Here is a 19,103-nt window from a genome sequence, read left to right on the forward strand (position 1 = left end):
TAGCACCATTTGGCCTCTAGAGGGAAGTCCTTTCCGACTTAGGAGAGTCACTCTTTTGGATTCCAGCCATATTGTGCTCTGCAGTCAGTCACCTCCTCTGTGCTCCTGGGATTCCCTTTGGCTCCCAGCCCCTGGAAAAATTATTTTTCTATTTGGGCCCCAATATACCCCATTGGCTTCAGGCCAGATGTACTGACGTTGCATATGTCTCCTTCACCCCTTTTAGGGTTTCTCCTTGTTCCTGGACTCAGGAAATCCTATTCTCTCTGCTCCCTGTTTTCTTCCTGGCCTAAACAAAGGGTCCTGCACTCTCTCTGAGTGAATGTTGATTCTTCTGTTCTGAACTGTCTTAAGCATATTCTCTAGCCAGCTCTTAGGGCTGGCTCTGATTCCTATTCAAAGTCAGGCTTCCTTACCTATTGTTTATCAAGCATCCAGGCTTGAAGTCTTGAGGCCTTGCCAAGATAATAGCCATCATATTGTCCCTTGGTATGTGGTCAATCTCAAGGATCATAGACTTAGAGGTAGAAAGGACCTTAGAGGTCATCTGGTCCAACCATATTGTTTTATTATGAGAAAGCTGTGGCCAAGATAGTGTCACCTATACAAGGTCATTTAGATACTAAATTTTAGGATTTTAAACTGACTTAAAATCTCTTGACTGATCTATGTTCCTCTTTCCACTTTTCATTCATGGTATTTTAACTACCTGATAATCCCAGGAAGATTAATTTTTATTCTTCTATCCTGAAAACTGGCAGGCTTCCTTGGATCTACCAGGGAGGGTACAATATTTATGAGGTTGTTGCTTAGTCATTTCAGTTATGCCTGACATTTGTGACTCCACCGAGTATTTCTTGGTTTTCTGGAATAGTTTATCATTTCCTTCTTGAACTCATTTTTCAGAGGAGGAAACTGAGGCAAACTGAGGCTAAGTAACTTGCCCAGATTCTCACAGTCAGTTAAGTGTCTGAGGCCAAATTTGATTCCAGGTCCAGTGCTCTATTCACTTCAACACCTAACTCACAAAGTAGTTTATTGTTTTTTCTTTTCCTGTCTTTCCCTGACTTGATTTCTATTTTGTCTAATTCTTGCCTCTGCCTTTAGATAATACCCTCTAAAAACTGCAGGGAAGACAGATATTTATGGTTCCATCTACTTCCTATGATGCAAATAAGCTTACCTCTTTTAGAGTTTTTAGTGGAACTTTACATCACCTCCTAACATTTTTTACTTGTCAAAGTGTAATACAGATTACTTTCACCACAGAACCAAGATGACAAACCCAGTTTTTTGATAGTTTATAGGCAAATCTGTGAGCTCTGTGCAGGTGAGTGATTAAAATCTATGAAAGAGCCAATCAATCATGTTCTACAAAGTAAGGAGTTTATAACTTTAGTTTAGATAATAGTGGGTCTCTTGATAATTGGAATCATATTTTCAAGAGAGGACTTGGACTTACAAAATCTTAATACTTGGAAGGAACCTTAGAGATGTCTTCTACTCTTCTCTTCCAACTAGTATAGGAATCCCTCATCTCTGGCAGGGAAGTCACCCAACCTTTGCTTAACCATTTTTCTCTCATTCTCTCTTTTTTACTACTTTCCAAGTTACCCCATTTCATTTTTTTCAAAACCTTGAAATGTTAAAAGTCCAACTGATCGCTGGGCAAGCTTGCCATCCAACCCTTCCCCAAAACACCAGGGCCTAACAACCTATTCTCTAAAGGCTTCAATTAGAACCCCTATGACTGCTTAGACCAAAGTCCCCTTGCTTGGCACCACTCCCTAAATGTGCTCCATGTATCCTCTAAACTCCTTGAAGTTAGTGCTTGTTTCCCTTTTATATGTGTACTCCTGGTATCTAGCCAAGTGCCTGCCATGTATAAAGTGCTTAATAAATGCTTGCTATTTTATTATTGATTAATTCAGAGGTTATAAATGACTATGATTTTGCATTACTATTTTTCCCTTGGCATTTGTAGTAGAAAACTTGGCATCTCATATTGGGTGTCTCCATAGTCATTTCACTTGCAAGTCGGAGTTCTGGATCCTGGTTAAACTACAAATCTTCCTAAGATTCAACTTGGTCCCCAGACAGATCTTAAAAAGAATCTGTTTCTTTTCTCTATATTTTTACTCCTTTGTTTGTTGCTGCTCCACTGTCAGGATTCAGTATCCTCTTGGATTGCACTTTTCTGCAGCTTAAATCTCCATGGATAATAAGTGAATCACTTTTTTCCACCCCAAGTTGATTGGAAAGTCCTCCCCTCAGGTCATTCATTTGATCGACTTCATTCAGATCATAATTTGGATTTATTCCTGAGAAAATCTTTTATGTAAATAATCTTAGTGAATGCAATTTTCACAATTTCAAAAGTTCCTCTTTGAAAGCAGGGACTTTATTTGAGATGTCTGTCTGTCTATCTACTTAGTACTAGAATCTAGCACACTACCCGGCATATAATAGGAAGTTAACAGATGCCTAATAAATGGGTGAATTCTACATGTGATGGATCACACAGGACATAATTTACCTTAATTTAATTCCTAAATGTCATATGTTAAAAACCATTTCACTTTGAGCTATGTAAAGAAACTGACAACAATGTCTGATAGCATTTTTAAATGGTGTGAAACATGCAGTAGCATGTTAAGACTTAATAAAAGTGTGACTGGCCTTACTTAGGAAGGAAAAATTCAGTCCTATTATTTTGGGGTCACCCTTTCCTGACAATATTGCAAGCCAGCAGAAACAGGAGGATGAATAAACATGGGACTGCATAGGAATAGTGTGATACAAATTCAAGCCTAGCTTTAATTTCTACCCCTGCATAATATTTACCTAGACGGTTTTAATCACTTAGATAACAGCAGATTAGCCCTAGAGTCCTCCTGCTTCAGGAAACTATTACATAACACTTTTTGGAAAGCTTATTTCAATGTCCAATGGAAGATGGTTTTGAATACATTGTCCAGAGGTGGGCATCGCCTCCCTTCCTCACTCCCTAATTCCCTGAGTTTTCACAAACGCACCTCAGTGTTATACTGGGTGATTGTTGCAAGGACTGGTGACCAGGTCTTGTTGGTTTACCTAGTGTAGGCAGCGGTAGTCCCCCACTCCCTGAGGTCTGTGTCCTCCCCTCCCCCTCGCATTCTTTCCACCACGCATCCGGACCCGGCGCTGTCTCTGGATGAGAAAGTGTCTCGGGTTGGGCTTCCAGGCCACTGCTGGGAGAGAGCAGACAGTCGCGGTATTGAAGTCACCACCGCCGGTATTTGAAAAACCAACTCAGCCTCTTCTGGTCGGCGCACCCACGCGCCAGTTTCTCTGAAGCTAAGGGCTGGTTTGGGAGCCCTACGGCTCAGTCTGAGCAAGCCCGGGGCAGACCTTCTTAGTCTTGGTCCCCGGTGTTGCTTCTAGGAGAAGAGAGGCGGGCTGGCTGCATGCGCAGCGGGGCCGGCTTCGGGTGGAAAGGGGCGTGAGGGAGGAGGCGGCAAGTGAAGAGAGGAAGGAATAGGGTAGACTGGGAAGGGAGGGAGGAGGGGGTAGAGAGGAAGGCGAGGGGGCGTGGGGGGGGCAGCCAATGAGCGGCGCGCGGAGCCAGTGGGGGCGAGGTCTGTGGGATGAGGTAGGGATGGGGGAGGGCGAAGCCGGAGCGGCGGATCGACTAGAGCCATAAACAAGCGCCCGGAGGAGACGGAAAGGAGGGAGGCGAGCTGGGGCGCGCAGAACGGGCTAGGCGGCGCACACCGCGAACCTTCAGCCTGCGCCACCGCTCCCGCCCGGCTCCGGAGGCGGGGACCCAGGGACCCAGTTGCAGGGGGGACTTGCTACTGCTGCCGCTGCCGCCGCCGCTTCTGCTGCTGCTGGTGCTGCTGCTCTTGCGGGGGCCACCACAGTTCTCCCGGCAGGAGGAGGAGTCGCCACCTCCGCCCAGCCGCGGGGCTGGAGCCCAGCGCGGCCGCCGCTTCCTCCGCCAGAAGTTTGGGTTGAACCGGAGCTGCCGAGAGGAAACTTTTTTTTTTTTTACCTCTTTCTTTCTCTCTTTCTGTCTCTCTCTTTCTTTTCTTTCTCCCTCCCTCCTGGGAGGAGGAGGAGGGGAAGCTACTGCAGGCGCCAACGCTAGTTGGGATTGGGGTCGGCGCGGGCCGAAGGGGGAGTGGGGGAAAACTCGCCCCGGCTGGGGAGTCGCGCTCCGGGGGGAGTGTAAGGGGGCGGCGGCCACCGTGGGCTCCGGCTGGGCGCCCGCCGGGGCGAGTGTGCCCGGAGGAGGAGGGAAGGGCGCCCGCTCCACTCCCGGCCCGGCTGCGAGGAGGAGGCGGCGGCGCTAGAGGAGGATGTACTTGGTGGCGGGGGGCAAGGGGCTGGCCGGCTGCGGGCACCTCCTGGTCGCGCTGCTGGGGCCGCTGCTGCTGTTGCTGCTGCTGGCGCGCTCGGGCACCCGGGCGCTGGTGTGCTTGCCCTGCGACGAGTCCAAGTGCGAAGAGCCTAAGAACTGCCCGGGCAGCATCGTGCAGGGAATCTGCGGCTGCTGTTATATGTGCGCCCGACAGAGAAACGAGAGCTGCGGCGGCGTGTATGGGCTCCACGGAGCCTGCGACAGGGGGCTTCGCTGTGTCATCCGCCCCCCGCTCAATGGCGACTCCATCACCGAGTACGAAGTCGGCGTTTGTGAAGGTACTGTGAGCGCGCCCCCCTCCCACCTTTCCCTCTCCCCCATCTCTGGCCCAGGCCCGGCTTCAGCCCTTGTACCCTCCATCCTTCCTACCCTCCACCCCCAAACCTCGGCGCGCAACTCACTCAGCTAAACAAAGTTTAGCTGAGACTTTATCCGAGGCAAAAAGGGGCCAGAGGAGGGAGGCAAAGGCGGCCGCCGCCCCCATGAGAGTCCTCGCCTCTTTTCGCTTTCTAGTTCCCTTTGCCAACTGCAATCGGGTTTGTTTTTGCTTTTTTTTTTGGGGGGGGGGGAGAGGAATAGTATGGGGCGGTGTTTCCCACACACACACACACACACACATAGACTGCTGCCGCCCGGAGGGGTGTTGGTTGGGCTGTGTGCCTGTGTGTGTTAGGAAGGGCTTTTCCATAGATTAAATAGCCTGGTCCTGTGCTGGGTGGTGCAGGCTCTGGTCCCGAAGTCTTCTGTGCCTTCTTCTGGGGGCACTGCAGAGGCTGCCCGCAGGCTGCTCCGTGGGGGGAAGTCCCGGCCTTGATCCCTACCTCCTTCTCTCTTTCCTTCCCCTCCTTCCTCCCCAGTCCTCCCTCCCGATACTGCAGTGTGAAACAAACGTTCAGAATACAGTACACGAAAGTCCCTTCTCTGTTGATGGAGCTCCCTCTCCTTGTGTGTGTGCCTCTCTTCCTCCCCTTTCCTCCTCCCTGCGCATATAAATCAATTTCAGCTCCCGAATATGTCAGCACCGGGGAAGTTGCATACTGTAGTTACTCATTTATTTGCCTATTGAAAACGGTCAAAGGCTTCTCTTTCTCCTCGAGGAAAGGGAGTCCAAGGAGCCCGAATGAGGGAGTTGCTGATTGGTGGGGGCCCCTTATTTGCTTTCAAGATCAGATAATTACTGCTTTTTTAATCCTAGAGCTGGTAACTTTTTTTTTTTTTTTTTTTGTGTGTGTGTGACAGCAATGATTGTTCTGCTTCTGTTTCCTGCAGCATTTTGTGTATTAGACTGCTCTCAACCTACCCACACCCTATCTAGGTTTAGACTGACATAGGTAACTGTGGAAGAGAAGAGCAGTAGCTTTCTTAGTTTGGCGAGCTACTGTTGGTGGATGTCAGCCTAAATTCCGGCTTCTTTGCCTTTTCCTCCCAAGGTTGACCACACTGGCCAGGAGGGGGAGAAGTGGGGGAGAGAGAGAAAGATAAAAGTTAATTTTATTTGGCTATGCAGCATGAATTGGAGAAGTTCAAGTTAGACACTAGGGGAAAAAGAAATCCCCTTTGAGCTGTAGATGGTGACGCTATTTGGTACCGTTTTGCTGAATTAGTCGTAAAGTCAGACTCTCCCTGCCATTGAAGACTCGGGAATGGAACAGGAGAGAAAGAGGAGAAACTGCCCTTTTCTGTCACTTTTCTTCAAAACTCACTTGAGGAATGTTGAGGGAAGAATCTTTTCAGTAGGATTTTTAAAATTGGTTATAGTGTTAGAGTTCCGGAATACCTTTCTTGTTCAGGTATGGTTTGTCAAATTTTAAAGCAAAAATAGTTATAGAACAGATTTAAATGCTCATTTCCCCCTTTATTTGGGAATAAATTACCTTGTCTTTGTTTTTGGAAAGCTGGTCAGTTTTGGAAAGTCAGAAGAATTTTCTGACTACTGGTAGTAGATAGGAAACTTTTTAAAGGAAGGCTGCATTTCAGTATTGGTAAAGAATTGAGGGTAAGAGAGACAGAGTTGCCCTTATGACAGTGACTTGGGTTAGGTTGCTTTTATTTACTTTATGTATATCACCATGGAATGCAACATTTAGTATCAATTTCTGACATGAGCAAAGTTATTACTTCTAAGAAAAATAGAGATCTTCTGGAAAATTAATTTATTGTTACCCACAATATATATTTGACTTGATTCAACCTTTTTTTTTTGACTACAGTGAAATTTCAAAGTTAGAAATGTGTGGCTGTCCAGAAAATTGCTTTAGTCTCAGGGAGGGATTTTTTTTGATTTGGTTTTAATTTTTTATAGGTCCTAGAGATCTAGTTCTAACTTAATTTTGTTTCTTCTCACCAGAATCAGGTTACAAAAAGGAAGAATATAGTGAGTTTTTACAATAATCAAATGTTTTGGCCACATTTTTACCATCTCACAGTATGGAGTTCTTTTGGCAATTGTTGGTGAGCATTTCATTCCTCTGAAGTGATGCAATTTCTACATAATTTCATTTCCACTGGTAACACCCCATGCATTTGGTATTCATATGGAAAATGCTTGGAAGAGTTGTTTGACATGATTAGATTTCAATTAATTTTCTGTAGCAATGGATTTAATTCTAGTAGATTTGTTTTCAGCTATCAAAGATAGAGCTCTTCAGAACCTTTCTTAGAATTTCCAAAGTAGCAAGACATTTGTATTTCTAAATACAAGAAACTGAAAGTTTACAAAGACACAAATTCAGATTATATATGATTTAGTCAGACTGTCAAGTATGATACTAGCAATTGACCAGATTGGTTTCAGAAAAATCTTTAAGACTAGCCATATATTGTAAATTATGAGTGACTTCAGTGACTGCCCACTCGTATGATTTTTTTAAAAATGATAAGGAAATACTATTGTTTTCCTTTGTGCAAAACTGAAAGAAAATCTTTAATGTGCTAATAATTATCCAGAAGATACTTGCTTTTCTCCCTCTTCTGTTTTATTGTTTTGCAGGAAATTCCATGGTGACAGGTGTTTCACTCATTTTGCAGTTTTATTCAGATATTTACTGGGCTGAAACAATAATTATTTTAACCAACATCAACAGTATCCTATATATTTGTTCATGTTAGTGTCTTTCTTTGCTGCAATTTTTGCACTGAAATGACCCCTACTGGTTGTATCTGTTAATGTAAACTCCTTTAAAATATATCTACTTTTTATTATTGTTATTAATGGCTTTACTGAGAAAACATTATTTACAATATGGAAATATAATTCATCTACCTTTCATCTGCCTTTTTTCAAAGAACTGATTACTTAGGTAAAAGTCACATGTGCAGATTCCTAATAATTTTAATTACTTTTTACAGATAATTTGTAAAGGTAGTATTTTTTAATCATACTCAAAAAATGAAGAAGTAGATCATCATAAGGATAAATAACCTGTGGCCAGGGTCATATAAATTAAGGATCAAACCAAAAACATAATTAGGTTTGGTCTTCTTACCTTAAATCTTGAAGATAATTTTTTTTTGAATGATTGGTACGTTATATGGTACGTTATGGGTATTTCAATTAATAATTGAAAAACATTGTTCTTTGGAAGTAAAGACAACATAACAATTCTTCTATTTGATCTGTTAGAGATATTTCTACCTTATTTTTTCCAGTTTTCACATCTTACAAAAAATTCATAAATAAGTAAATATTTAGACACATCTTCACATGCATATGTATGTATGTTGTGTGTATATATAAAATATACACACATACATACATGTGTGTGTTTTTACTGCAGTACTTCATGGATCATTCATTTAATTAGTATTGATTTCTTCTGCCATCCATGTAGATTACATCCTCTCTATACCATAACTTGGTGGCCAACCTTCTGAACTAAACTAGATTGGTGTTCAGACCACTCTATTATCATTTTTACTTAAAACTTTTCTAGTACCTCTGGCCAATTTCGTTCATCAAGCATTATTTTTTGTGTAGAGTATTATACTAAATGCCAAGTCACCCCACATGACAAGGAGGCATCAAAGTAAAACTATAGAAGTAACAAGGGCATACATATAATTGTGTGTATTTATAAATGCATGCATACACACATGCAGACAGTTAAAGATCTTTTTCTTTGAAAACCATGGGTCATATCTTTCCTTTATTTTTGGTAAACAACAACTCTGAAATTCAGTAATTCAAATGAGAAGTCTTTGAATGATCCTCTTTGAAGTATATTCAATGCTTTTCTTTAAATTCTTTTTTTCTTTAAATTGTCTTTAAATTGAATCTAGAAACCTCTATTCCAGTTCTTAAGCTCTTTATCCATTGTTTCAAGTTTTCTTATTTAACCTCTTGCTATCCCATGTTGCTGAGAAGCAGTATTGCATAATGGGTAGAATTCCCAGTTTGAAGTCAGAAGACATATGAGCTATGTAACTATAGAAAGGATTCTTAACCCTTCTACACATCTATAAGTCAGTAATAAAACAGAAATGTAAAAATTACTGGTGTTTCTTAAAAAGGCTGCTTACCTAGTGAGCTTTGGCTCTAAGGAACTTTGGGCTCTAAGAGGCTAAGAAGATTGTTTCAGGTTCTCTTTGGGACTTGGGAAGCAATTTCAATATACAAGTTGAATTTTCTTGAGAAGTTTTGATAGGGTCAATAAAGGATTTATTTCATGTTAAAGGAATTGCTGGACTTATTGGATCCAACTTTTTCTTAATCTAGAGAACAGAAATAAGGACATTATACTGCTTTTTTTTTGGGGGGGAGGGCAGAAAATGGTTGGAACTAAAGTGATGGAGAATATGGTTCTTCTGCCTTGAATTTCACACATAAATGAATTAAAATAGTTATGGTCCCATTTTAGCAAAGATACATGAAATGAGATGCTCCCATGATAGTTTTTCTATCTCTGCCTTTATCATCTTTAAACTCATTGCTCAAAACACACACACACACACACACACACACACACACACACACACACACACACACACACACACACACACACAACTGGAATCTAAATAGCTACTTTCAGGATCTCAGAAGAGTACAACTGATTAGGGAAGCAGAATTCCAAGATTACACACTTGATGAAAGCATCCTTCTCTTTGCCTGTCACATTTTAGTAACAAGTTTTATTTTGGTTATAAAATTGTTTCAACATCTTAATAATTACTGTTATAGTACTTTGGTTTAAAAAAAAATTCAGAAGCCAGGAAAACTCAGAATGACTGAGTTGAAGGAGGGATGCGATACAAAATTTTCTGTAAATTTCGCTGTGTTGGATAGACTTCTCATTAAGACTTTGTCCTCTAAGGGAGGCATTATGGTTTGCATTTAAAGGATAGAAAGGGAAACATGGAAGTTAGTAAGCTTGTAGCAGAGTTTGGGAAAATGCACAGCCCAAGGCTCCAAATTTTGTTTCCAATTGGTGTCTTTTATTCTCAACACTAGTAAAGAAATCTCTGAGCTGCCACTGGAGAGAAACAAACAAAGATCTAATAAAATTATGTTAATGCAGTGTGGGAAGAGAAACAAATATAAGTAAATAAGGAAATAATTAGTTATTCCAAAAGTAAATATTGACAAAACACCGGGGACTACTTGTAAAACATATACAAATCATCGGAACTGAGTGACCTTCACTTGTGTGTATTAATATATAAAGGACTAACAGAGCTACTAAAATACCAATTCAGCATCTTGGAAAAGTAGAAGTTTTAAAAACATTTTAGTGAAAATTAAACAAATTTCATATTTTCTGAAGGAGAAGACATTGCTCAATGCATTCATTCACTAAATTACTTTAGTACTAAGACTATCGAGCCACAAACCCTTGGAAAGCACTGTAATTATTACTCACCAAGTACATGGATTTATAAGGAAAACTGTTTTAAAAAATCATAAACTCTATAGGCAGCATGTCTGGTAGTAGCAGGTATTTAATAATATGATACACAATGCTCTGTATATATTTGTTTTATTAAAATGTTGATGACCCAAGTGAATGAATGTACAGTTTGTGAAATAACTGCATGTGAGTTATGAAATTGTGAAATTGTTACCAAAAAAAAGATAAAATGTAGATCACCCCAAGACAATTATAGCATGGGCAGGAGAATTCGATGATTGGGAAAACATCTGAAAAAGATGGGCTTTAAGGTCTTCTGAAACTCCTAAACTTTCTGTTTCTATGATTTTTTTAAGGTAGAAGCATTTTAAATAATGTGAAGCATTTTTTGGAAAGTAATTGCCAGCATATGCCAAATGTCAGTACAAGTTTAGTTGGTTTGTTTGCTTTACTTAATTATAATAGACATTCTGAAAAATTCTCTATAAAGACCAAAACTTTTTTAATGAAGTGGTAACATGTATTATGAAAAATTTATTTTCTATTCATTTCTGGTAAGCATGTCCTCATATTTATTTGTGTTGTGCGTTATCAAATTGTTGAAGCCATCCAACAAAAGCAAGTCCCTTAACTTACCTGAGCCTTGCTTGACCTGATTTTCAAATACAAAGTATAAGAGTATGCAAATTATAGGCCTATGAGCATGAGTTTGATTTCTAGGAATATTCTAGAATGAATTATTAAAGAAAAGATTAGTGAACATCTGGAAAAGAAAGCGGCGATTACAGAGACTTCATCAAGGTAGTATCAGACTAATATCATTTCCTTTTTTGACAGGATTTCAAGACTAGTATGTTAGAGGACTTCTATGATAATGTTTAGTTTTATTTTAATAAATCTTTAATAAAGTATCTTACATGATTCTAGTGGAGAAGATAGAAATGTATGAATTATGTTATTATACAGTGAGATGGATTGGAAATGATTGGTGTCTTCATTCAAACTTTGGTTGTTACTGGCTTGAATCCTAAGGGATTTATGCTTGGTACTGTGATTTTTAACATTTTTATCAATGTATTGTGGGCAAAAGTGTAGATAGTATAATTAAATTTGCATATAACTCTAATATGGGAGGGATAATTAACACAATGGATGTTATCTGATATAGTTATCTAGTTAGTATCAAAATTATTTAATAATTAAATTAATAATTAAATAATTAATTAATAGTTACCTTGAACGGTCATAGCATTGAGCTTAATCTTATGTGATGAAATTTATTGGGGATAAATATAAGGTCTTGCACTTGAGTAAAAAAAAATCAACTTTAGAAGTATAATATGGATAGACGACAATTTCTGAAAAGGATATGGATAAAGTGATAGCTTAGTGGACTGCATATATACTATGAGTCACTGGTGTGATGTGGTAGGCAAAAAAGCTAAGGTTTTCTTGGGCTGGATTGAGAGAAGCATAGTTTCCAAAAAGAGGAAAACACACTAGGTGGTGTAATGGGCAGCGTGGCAGACCTGGAATCAGAAAGATTTATCTTTCTTATTTCAAATGTGATCTCAGACACTTTAACTGTGATTGTGGACAAGTCACTTAACCCTGTTTGCCTCAGTTCCTTATCTACAAAATAAGAAGGAAATAGCAAACTGTTCCAATATCTTTGCCTTAAAAACCCCAAATGGGATGCTGAAGAATTGGATACACCTGGAGACTGTTCTTTTTTTGTATTTTGAAAATCAGGTCAATGAAAGTTCTGAAAAGTTAAGTAATTTGCTTTTGTTGATGGGCTTCAACAATTTGATAACAGATGCATAACACAAACATGAACACATATTTATCAGAAATGAATGGAAGATAATTTTTTGACAATACGTGTTACTACTTCATTAGAAAAACAACCAAAAATAGCAAACTTTAATCAGTGAGGAACCACTGAATGGTTTTTTTTAATAGAAGGTGCATTAGTATTAATCAATTAACAGGCATTTCTTCAGTACCTGCTGTGTGTCAGACACTGATTTCTCTGGTTTAGTGAGGCGAAGAAAAATTCAGTCTTTGCCCTCAAAGGTTATATTGGAGGAAACTAAATGTACATACATATGTATACGCATGTGTACAGACACACAAACACACACACTTTTACATATATATATATATGTATATATATATACACTCTAAATGATACATACAAACTAAGGTTAGGAAGGATCAGAGCTGTGCAGTAAGAAATTGTTTTGGTAGAAGGGTGATAGCTGAATTTAGAGAAGAGGGATCCTGGAGATAGTCCTTGGCAGTATAACAGTTTTTAGGACATTGTTCTTATCTTCAAAGAGCTTACTTATACTCTTAACTAAGAAGATAATAAATAAAGTCAGCAATTAAAAAAAAATCCAATAGTTTATGACAACCCAAAAGTTGGAAATCATGTCACAACAACAAAAGAGTTTCTCTTCAGGATGGGATGACTTGAAGGGGATAGGGAATCCTGCCCATCTTTTAAAAAGTTTATAAAATATAGATCAAACAATACTTTTCACTGATAAATAAGAAATCATTTTCTATTGTTAAATTTGAACTATAGTTCAAAAGAGTAGTTATGATGTTATGGCATTTTTTTTTCTGAGAGGGAAAATGATACCTACTTGTACAGTGGAATCGAGTGCCCTTGAGATATTGCTCCTTTTTAAAGGTTTTTCAACTTTATGCACTCTTTTACCCACTAATTATTTTTGCCTTTCCTCTAATACTTAGATACTTAAAGAAATGCCTTAGTTGATGAGTTATGAACAGAAGTAATTAAAAGTATCCTTAATATGATATTTAACTTATGAAGTTATATTCTGGACCCCAAAGTAAAAATAAAAACAAAAAATAACTTCCCCCCCAAAAAATATTCTAAGACTTTCTTAATGGGAAACAAATTCCCAGGCCCATCCAAATGAATTCAACTCTTTAAGTAAAATATGCTTCTGGAGAGCTGGCTGAACCTATTTCCCTTCTTTAATGTTCAACAAGTTGAACTTGACTTTTTATCATGGCTTTCTAGAATCCAAATTCATGTCCACACTACAAGGAGAATTTCAGAAGTGAAAAAATTTGGAATTATCCAGGATGAGGAATTTTTTTGCCACATTTCTGAGAAAGCCTGTATTTAACTTTGTATCAGTGGGCTTTTTATTTTGAGATTACTTACTTTTCCTACGTCTGTAACATTCCCTCTCACTTTTTTAGATTATTTTGCAGAGAGGGATTGTGTATATGGCTTCTTGCTCTCTGATAACTGGCCTAGTACTACTGTAATATATATACCCCGTCAATGTTTCTGTAACCCTTGATACATTGCTAGGTAGGTCACTCTAATCAAACAGGTCTGCAGCAGTGGTGACCAACAGGGGACCTAGTCCCATCATTTAACTCCAAGTTTTGAATCTTCACATTTAGTAACACTGAAGCCAGTTATCGTAGACTTTTTAAAAAACAATCTGAGCAGAGATCCAGCCAATTCTTGCGTTGTCACCTTTCCCCCCCCCCCCGCCTTTTTCTGTTTTTCTCTTATTCCCCCCCATTCCCTTCCATTTTCATATTCCTAGTCAAGCATATACCTTTTTAAAAGTAGTTCTTACTCTTCCCCACAAGCATCATGTTTGCAGACTATACTTCCTAAAACACAACTGATCCTTAAGGATGACAGCCAAGTAAGTTGTTAACGAAGTAGATTAGATGCTAAATTTTGGAATGAGGAACACTTCAGATCCATTGTCATTCATAATAGCTGGGTAACCCATGACAAGTCATTTAACCTTCTTCAGTTTTCTCATCTAAAAAATAGGAATAATAATAGTACCTATTGCAAAGGGCTAAATGAGATGATTGTTGTATATTTTCTTGTAAGTCTATATATCTTTTGTAGTCAAATAAAATGCTGATCTGGAATATGTCCTGGTACACATGCTTTGCAAACTTTAAAATACTGTTATATAAATGTTAGCTATTGGATGGGAAAAATAAGGGTGAGAATACTGCTTAAGCAAGGTCAAAACTAAAAAATAGTTCCATAGGTTCATTAGTATCAAACATAAAATAGCTCTGATGATAGTTATAAATTATAATGGAAAGAGTACTGTATTTTGTATCAATAGACTTGGGTATAAAAAGCCTAACTTTCATTATCCATAAAATGAAAATAATGAAAAATTATAAAGGAATTTACAGCTAAAAGTATTCTTAGAGATCAACTCCTTCATTTTATAAATGTGAAAAAATAAGACCCATAGAGAGTGTGACTCAAAGTCATGTAGGAATAAACAGAACTGGGATTCAAATCCAGCTCTTCTAACTCTCAATCCTGTGTAGTAAAAGGCTTATCAATACTTTGTCTAATAATACTTACTATTATTACCTACTTCTCAGATTTGTTGTGTAAAATGCTGCATACATCCCAGAGTATCACATGAATGTAAATTGTTATTATAATTATGATCAGCTCTCTGGAAATTGCACATATATTTTCAATAGATAAAATATATTGCATATCTATATTTATTAAATATATACATATTGTTTAAAGATTTATGACATCTCTTGAAATTAATGGAAATAATTTAGAATGTATAAAATAAGGTTTAGGGTTGACTACAGTAAGGAAACAAGCTGGCAATGTTGAATGAAGTTTGGGAATGAGATGGAGAATGGGTGAAGGCTGCTGCAAGCCAGTTAGTTTTCCCTTCTTTCCTTTGGTTTTTAGTACTGTCCTATAGATTTGCTGAAGACGTGAGTTGTATATTTTCTTGTAAGTCTATATATCTTTTGTAGTCAAATAAAATGCTGATCTGGAATCAAAGTTTTAGTAGTTCTTGAGTTTTTAATATCTCCTTTAGAAGATCTGGGCAGCAATTTAAAAAATTTTATTTATTTATTTATTTATTTTTACCATTCTGACTAGAAATAAGCATTTTTTTTCCCCTAAAGTAGAAATCCATGGTATCAAATATAAAGGACTAGATATAAAGGACTGGAAGATAATACTTTAAGTAGACAACTCTCTGGTCCTTAAAAGTGATTTAGCCACCTAGGATTTGAAACTCATTGTTTGCTATTTGGTAATAAGATCTGAATATTTACTAAGAATTTCTCTAGTACCATATTATTGTAGTAGTTTAGTCAGTTTTGACTCTCCATTACCTTATTTGGGATTTTCTTGGCAAAGGTACTGGAGTTTGCCATTTCCTTCTCTGGCTTATTTTAAAGATGAGAAAATTGAGGCAAACAGGACTAAGTGATTTGGCTTGGTCACATGCCTGGTGTCTGAGAGCTCATTTGAACTCAGGTCCCCCTGACTCAGGCCCACTGAGTTATATTGCCACCTAAGTGCCGTGTTTCTATACTACCCAGGTGTTTTAACAACAAATTTAATCTTTTACCACAAGAGACGCAACAACTACCCTACTTTCCATAAAATTTATGAGTTTTATTTTTTAATTTTATAATTATAACTTTTTTTTGACAGTACATATGCATGGGTAATTTTTTTCAACATTATCTCTTGCACTCACTTCTGTTCTGAATTTTCCCCCCTATCCCTCCACTCCCACCCCTAGATGGCAGGCAGTCCCATACATGTTAAATATATTGTAGACTATCCTAGATATATGTGTGCAGAACCAAATTTCTTGTTGCAGAGGAAGAATTGGATTCAGAAGGTAAAGATAACCTGGGACAAAAAACAAAAATGCAAACAATTCACACTCATTTCCCAATGATCCTTCTCTGGGTGTAGCTGATTCTGTCCATCATTGATCAATTGGAACTGGATTAGATCTTCTCTTTGTTGAAGATATCCACTTCCATCAGAATACATCCTCATAGTGTATTGTTGTTGAAGTGTATAATGATCTCCTGGTTCTGCTCATTTCTCTCAGGATCAGTTCATGTAAGTCTCTCCAAGCCTCTCTGTATTCATCCTAATGGTCATTTCTTACAGAACAATAATATTCATAATATTCATATACCACAACTTATCCAACCATTCTCCAATTGATGGGCATCCATTCATTTTCCAGTTTCTAACCACTACAAAAAAGGGCTGCCACAAACAATTTGGCACATACAGGTCCCTTTCCCTTCTTTAGTATTTCTTTGGGATATAAGTCCAATAGTATCACTGCTGGATCGAAGGGTGTGCACATTTTGATAACTTTTGGGGCATAATTCCAGAGTGCTCTCCAGAATGGTTGGATTCTTTCACAACTCCACCAACAATGTACCAGTGTCCCAGTTTTCCCACATCCCTATGAGGTTTATTATTAAAACACACACACACACACACACACACACACACACACACACACACACACACGTAACCATTAAATATATCTATATTAGGCAAAAAAAATTTAAGCACTTGAATTTTTTAATTTGTCTTGGATATATTTATTTGATCTGTAAAGATTGGAAAAGGAACATCAAGTATGTTATTTTGTTGGTTAATGACCTTTTTAATAAAATTTTACTTCTTAGTTACTAAGGAAGGTGAGAAGAATTTTGGGATATTTCTCTTTTTAAAATTATTTATTTTAGCTCTATCATAGGCATCTTCTCTGGCTATAGTGAGATAAAAAAGGATGTAGGCTGTAACTAGAAACTGAGCCCATCTTATTTAGCATTTCAAAACAAAAAACCATAAACAAACATCTCAGATTCAAAACAGAAAGGAATTTCTGGCAGGGATAGATGAAACTTGAGTCCACTTAGTGTCCTTGTCTACAAGAGGTAACTTATTTAGCTTCCCATACAAAGATGGCCAGCGTTTCACAGCCATGATAAAAAGAAAAGAATCTCCAGATTGAAGAGATGCGACACCTGTCTAAGAAACTACAGGAGGTGGTGATTTAAGACAGAGCTGCACTGAGAAAGTATGACCTGAACTAAACTTTGTTCATATGAGTTGGGATAATCAAGTGCTTGTAATGTGCTAGGAATTTTAACTGAACATACAGAACGCATGGTGTTTTTCCAGTAGGAGTTTATGCTTATAATCCTGCACTTACAGGGGATCCCATAATCTTGTCAAACCTCAAATTTAAAAACTTTCAAAGAAAATCTACTGGATTGTCCCATGCCATCACCATTGATAGGGTCCAGACTGAGTTCTACTCTAAAAGTAAGTAAAGTATTTGCAGTAAGATTAAGGCATATTGATTTTTTTATAAAGATGTTCTCAAGGAAGAAGCAAATGGATTTGCCAGTGGTTAAAGTATAGTTAGAGAATAAAAGGGATATTTTCTGCCCTTAGTCACTAGATGCTTATATATTGAACACAAATTGCTAAATTTGGGGCACAGCTGAGTGATTTTGCTACCAGCATCTATGACATAAACACAAATCTAGAAATTGTCCATTTCAGTGAAAATTGTGGATTTTGTAGATAACATGGCTAAATTCCTATTCATGAGGATCCCAGGGTTGCATGTTGTAGTGGAAGAAAGATTGCTAAAGGAGCTCAGTTCAGTGCCTGGTATAGAGTAGGAACTTAATAAATATTTATTCATTGATTAAATCACAGATTCCAGTTTCCTTTTGCCCACTTTTAAGTGAAATCACTTAATTTCTTGGACTCAGATGTTTTATTTCCAAAATGAAAATGAAGAAAGAAAATAACTGTTCTTGATCAGATGTTTACTTAAGATCCTTTCCTCTGATAGAAGCACTAGGAAAGTGTTAAATATTGTGTTTTAACTGTGAGGAAATAGCATAAGGTAGACGATAATTTGGATGTAAGAGTCAGGAGATATGGGTCATATACCCAGTGTAAGTCACCAGTTGGGAGAGAAAAATCAGAGCAAAAGGGAAAACCATGGAAAAGATTTAAAAAATAAAGAGGAAACTTTTAGTTTTAATAACTGACATTGGAATAATGCTTTAAGGTTTGCAAAATCTTTTACAAATATTAGACACAGGTCTTTTACCTTTGTGTTAAAGATCTTTTGGGGAGTCTGGGATGCCTAAGCCAGACACTTTCTCAGAATAATGTCTTTAAAATATTTAAGGTTACAAAGAAAGCCAGTTATGTTGAAAGGCAATCATAAAGATAATTTTTGAAGTTCATGGGCATCAGGTTAAGAATTTTTGATTTAAGGAAATATATTACTTTATTCCTTAAGGATATTTCTTAAGAAATAATTAAGACTTCAAAAGTATGGTCATCAGCTGCAAGATGCTTCACTAACTGAAATCTAGGAACTAACTTAACTGCATGACTTGGTTTGAAATCAAGGAAGATAGTATATCTGCTTTAGGCTGCTAAATGTGTTGAAACTATCTTTATTAGATTCCTCATTTTCCTTATTAATCAGTGTGATTGTGAGGCAGGTAGGTGACACATACTGCAAAGAAGGAAGTCTGAGCAAAGAAGACAGGCTAAAACTTGCCAAAATTCACATGCTCATTTCTGTCTCTGACAATTGAGGCAGTTGAGTAATTGCTGCTCATCCTAATACTGCAGGCAGCAGCCAAATTCTCAACATTCTTTTACCTTTGCTGCTGTTTTCACTTGCCAGGGAGTTTCCCACCAGACACTGGGCAAGCAGTTTTCTTAAACAGTGGAATGAATTTAAAGAGACATGCTGTAACAATCCATGTTTATCTCAAATATCCATAATGTTGGACAATCTCTATGAGGTATCCATTCAAATGTCCAATAAAATCTGGGCAATAGGCATTCTTCATCCATTTGATCTTTTTTGTGTGAATGAACAGACCAAACTTCTTCAAGTGAAGCTCTTCTTCACTTGGAGCTCTTCTAAGAGCCTCTGCAATATCTTAGGGCTTTGCTGCAGTCACAAAACTGT

At 38.1% G+C, this 19,103-nt stretch overlaps 1 protein-coding gene across 7 annotated transcripts in view; it reads left to right on the forward strand.

Moving 5' to 3' along the window:
* Positions 1-3,684: 3,684 nt before the first annotated feature.
* CRIM1 (cysteine rich transmembrane BMP regulator 1) overlaps positions 3,685-19,103 on the forward strand; it is a 227,497-nt gene continuing 212,078 nt past the window's right edge. For 5 of the 7 annotated variants that reach the window (XM_074288171.1, XM_074288172.1, XM_074288175.1 and 2 more), the window contains exon 1: positions 4,339-4,680. In XM_074288171.1, the coding sequence (XP_074144272.1) occupies positions 4,341-4,680 (340 nt within the window). In that variant the 5' untranslated portion in view covers positions 4,339-4,340. Of the gene's footprint in view, positions 4,163-4,261; positions 4,694-19,103 lie in introns of those variants that run through there. The other 2 variants (XM_074288169.1, XM_074288173.1) reach the window with 2 other exon arrangements.

This window comes from Sminthopsis crassicaudata, chromosome 2 (genome assembly GCF_048593235.1).
Source record: "Sminthopsis crassicaudata isolate SCR6 chromosome 2, ASM4859323v1, whole genome shotgun sequence".
Lineage (NCBI taxonomy): Eukaryota > Metazoa > Chordata > Mammalia > Dasyuromorphia > Dasyuridae > Sminthopsis > Sminthopsis crassicaudata.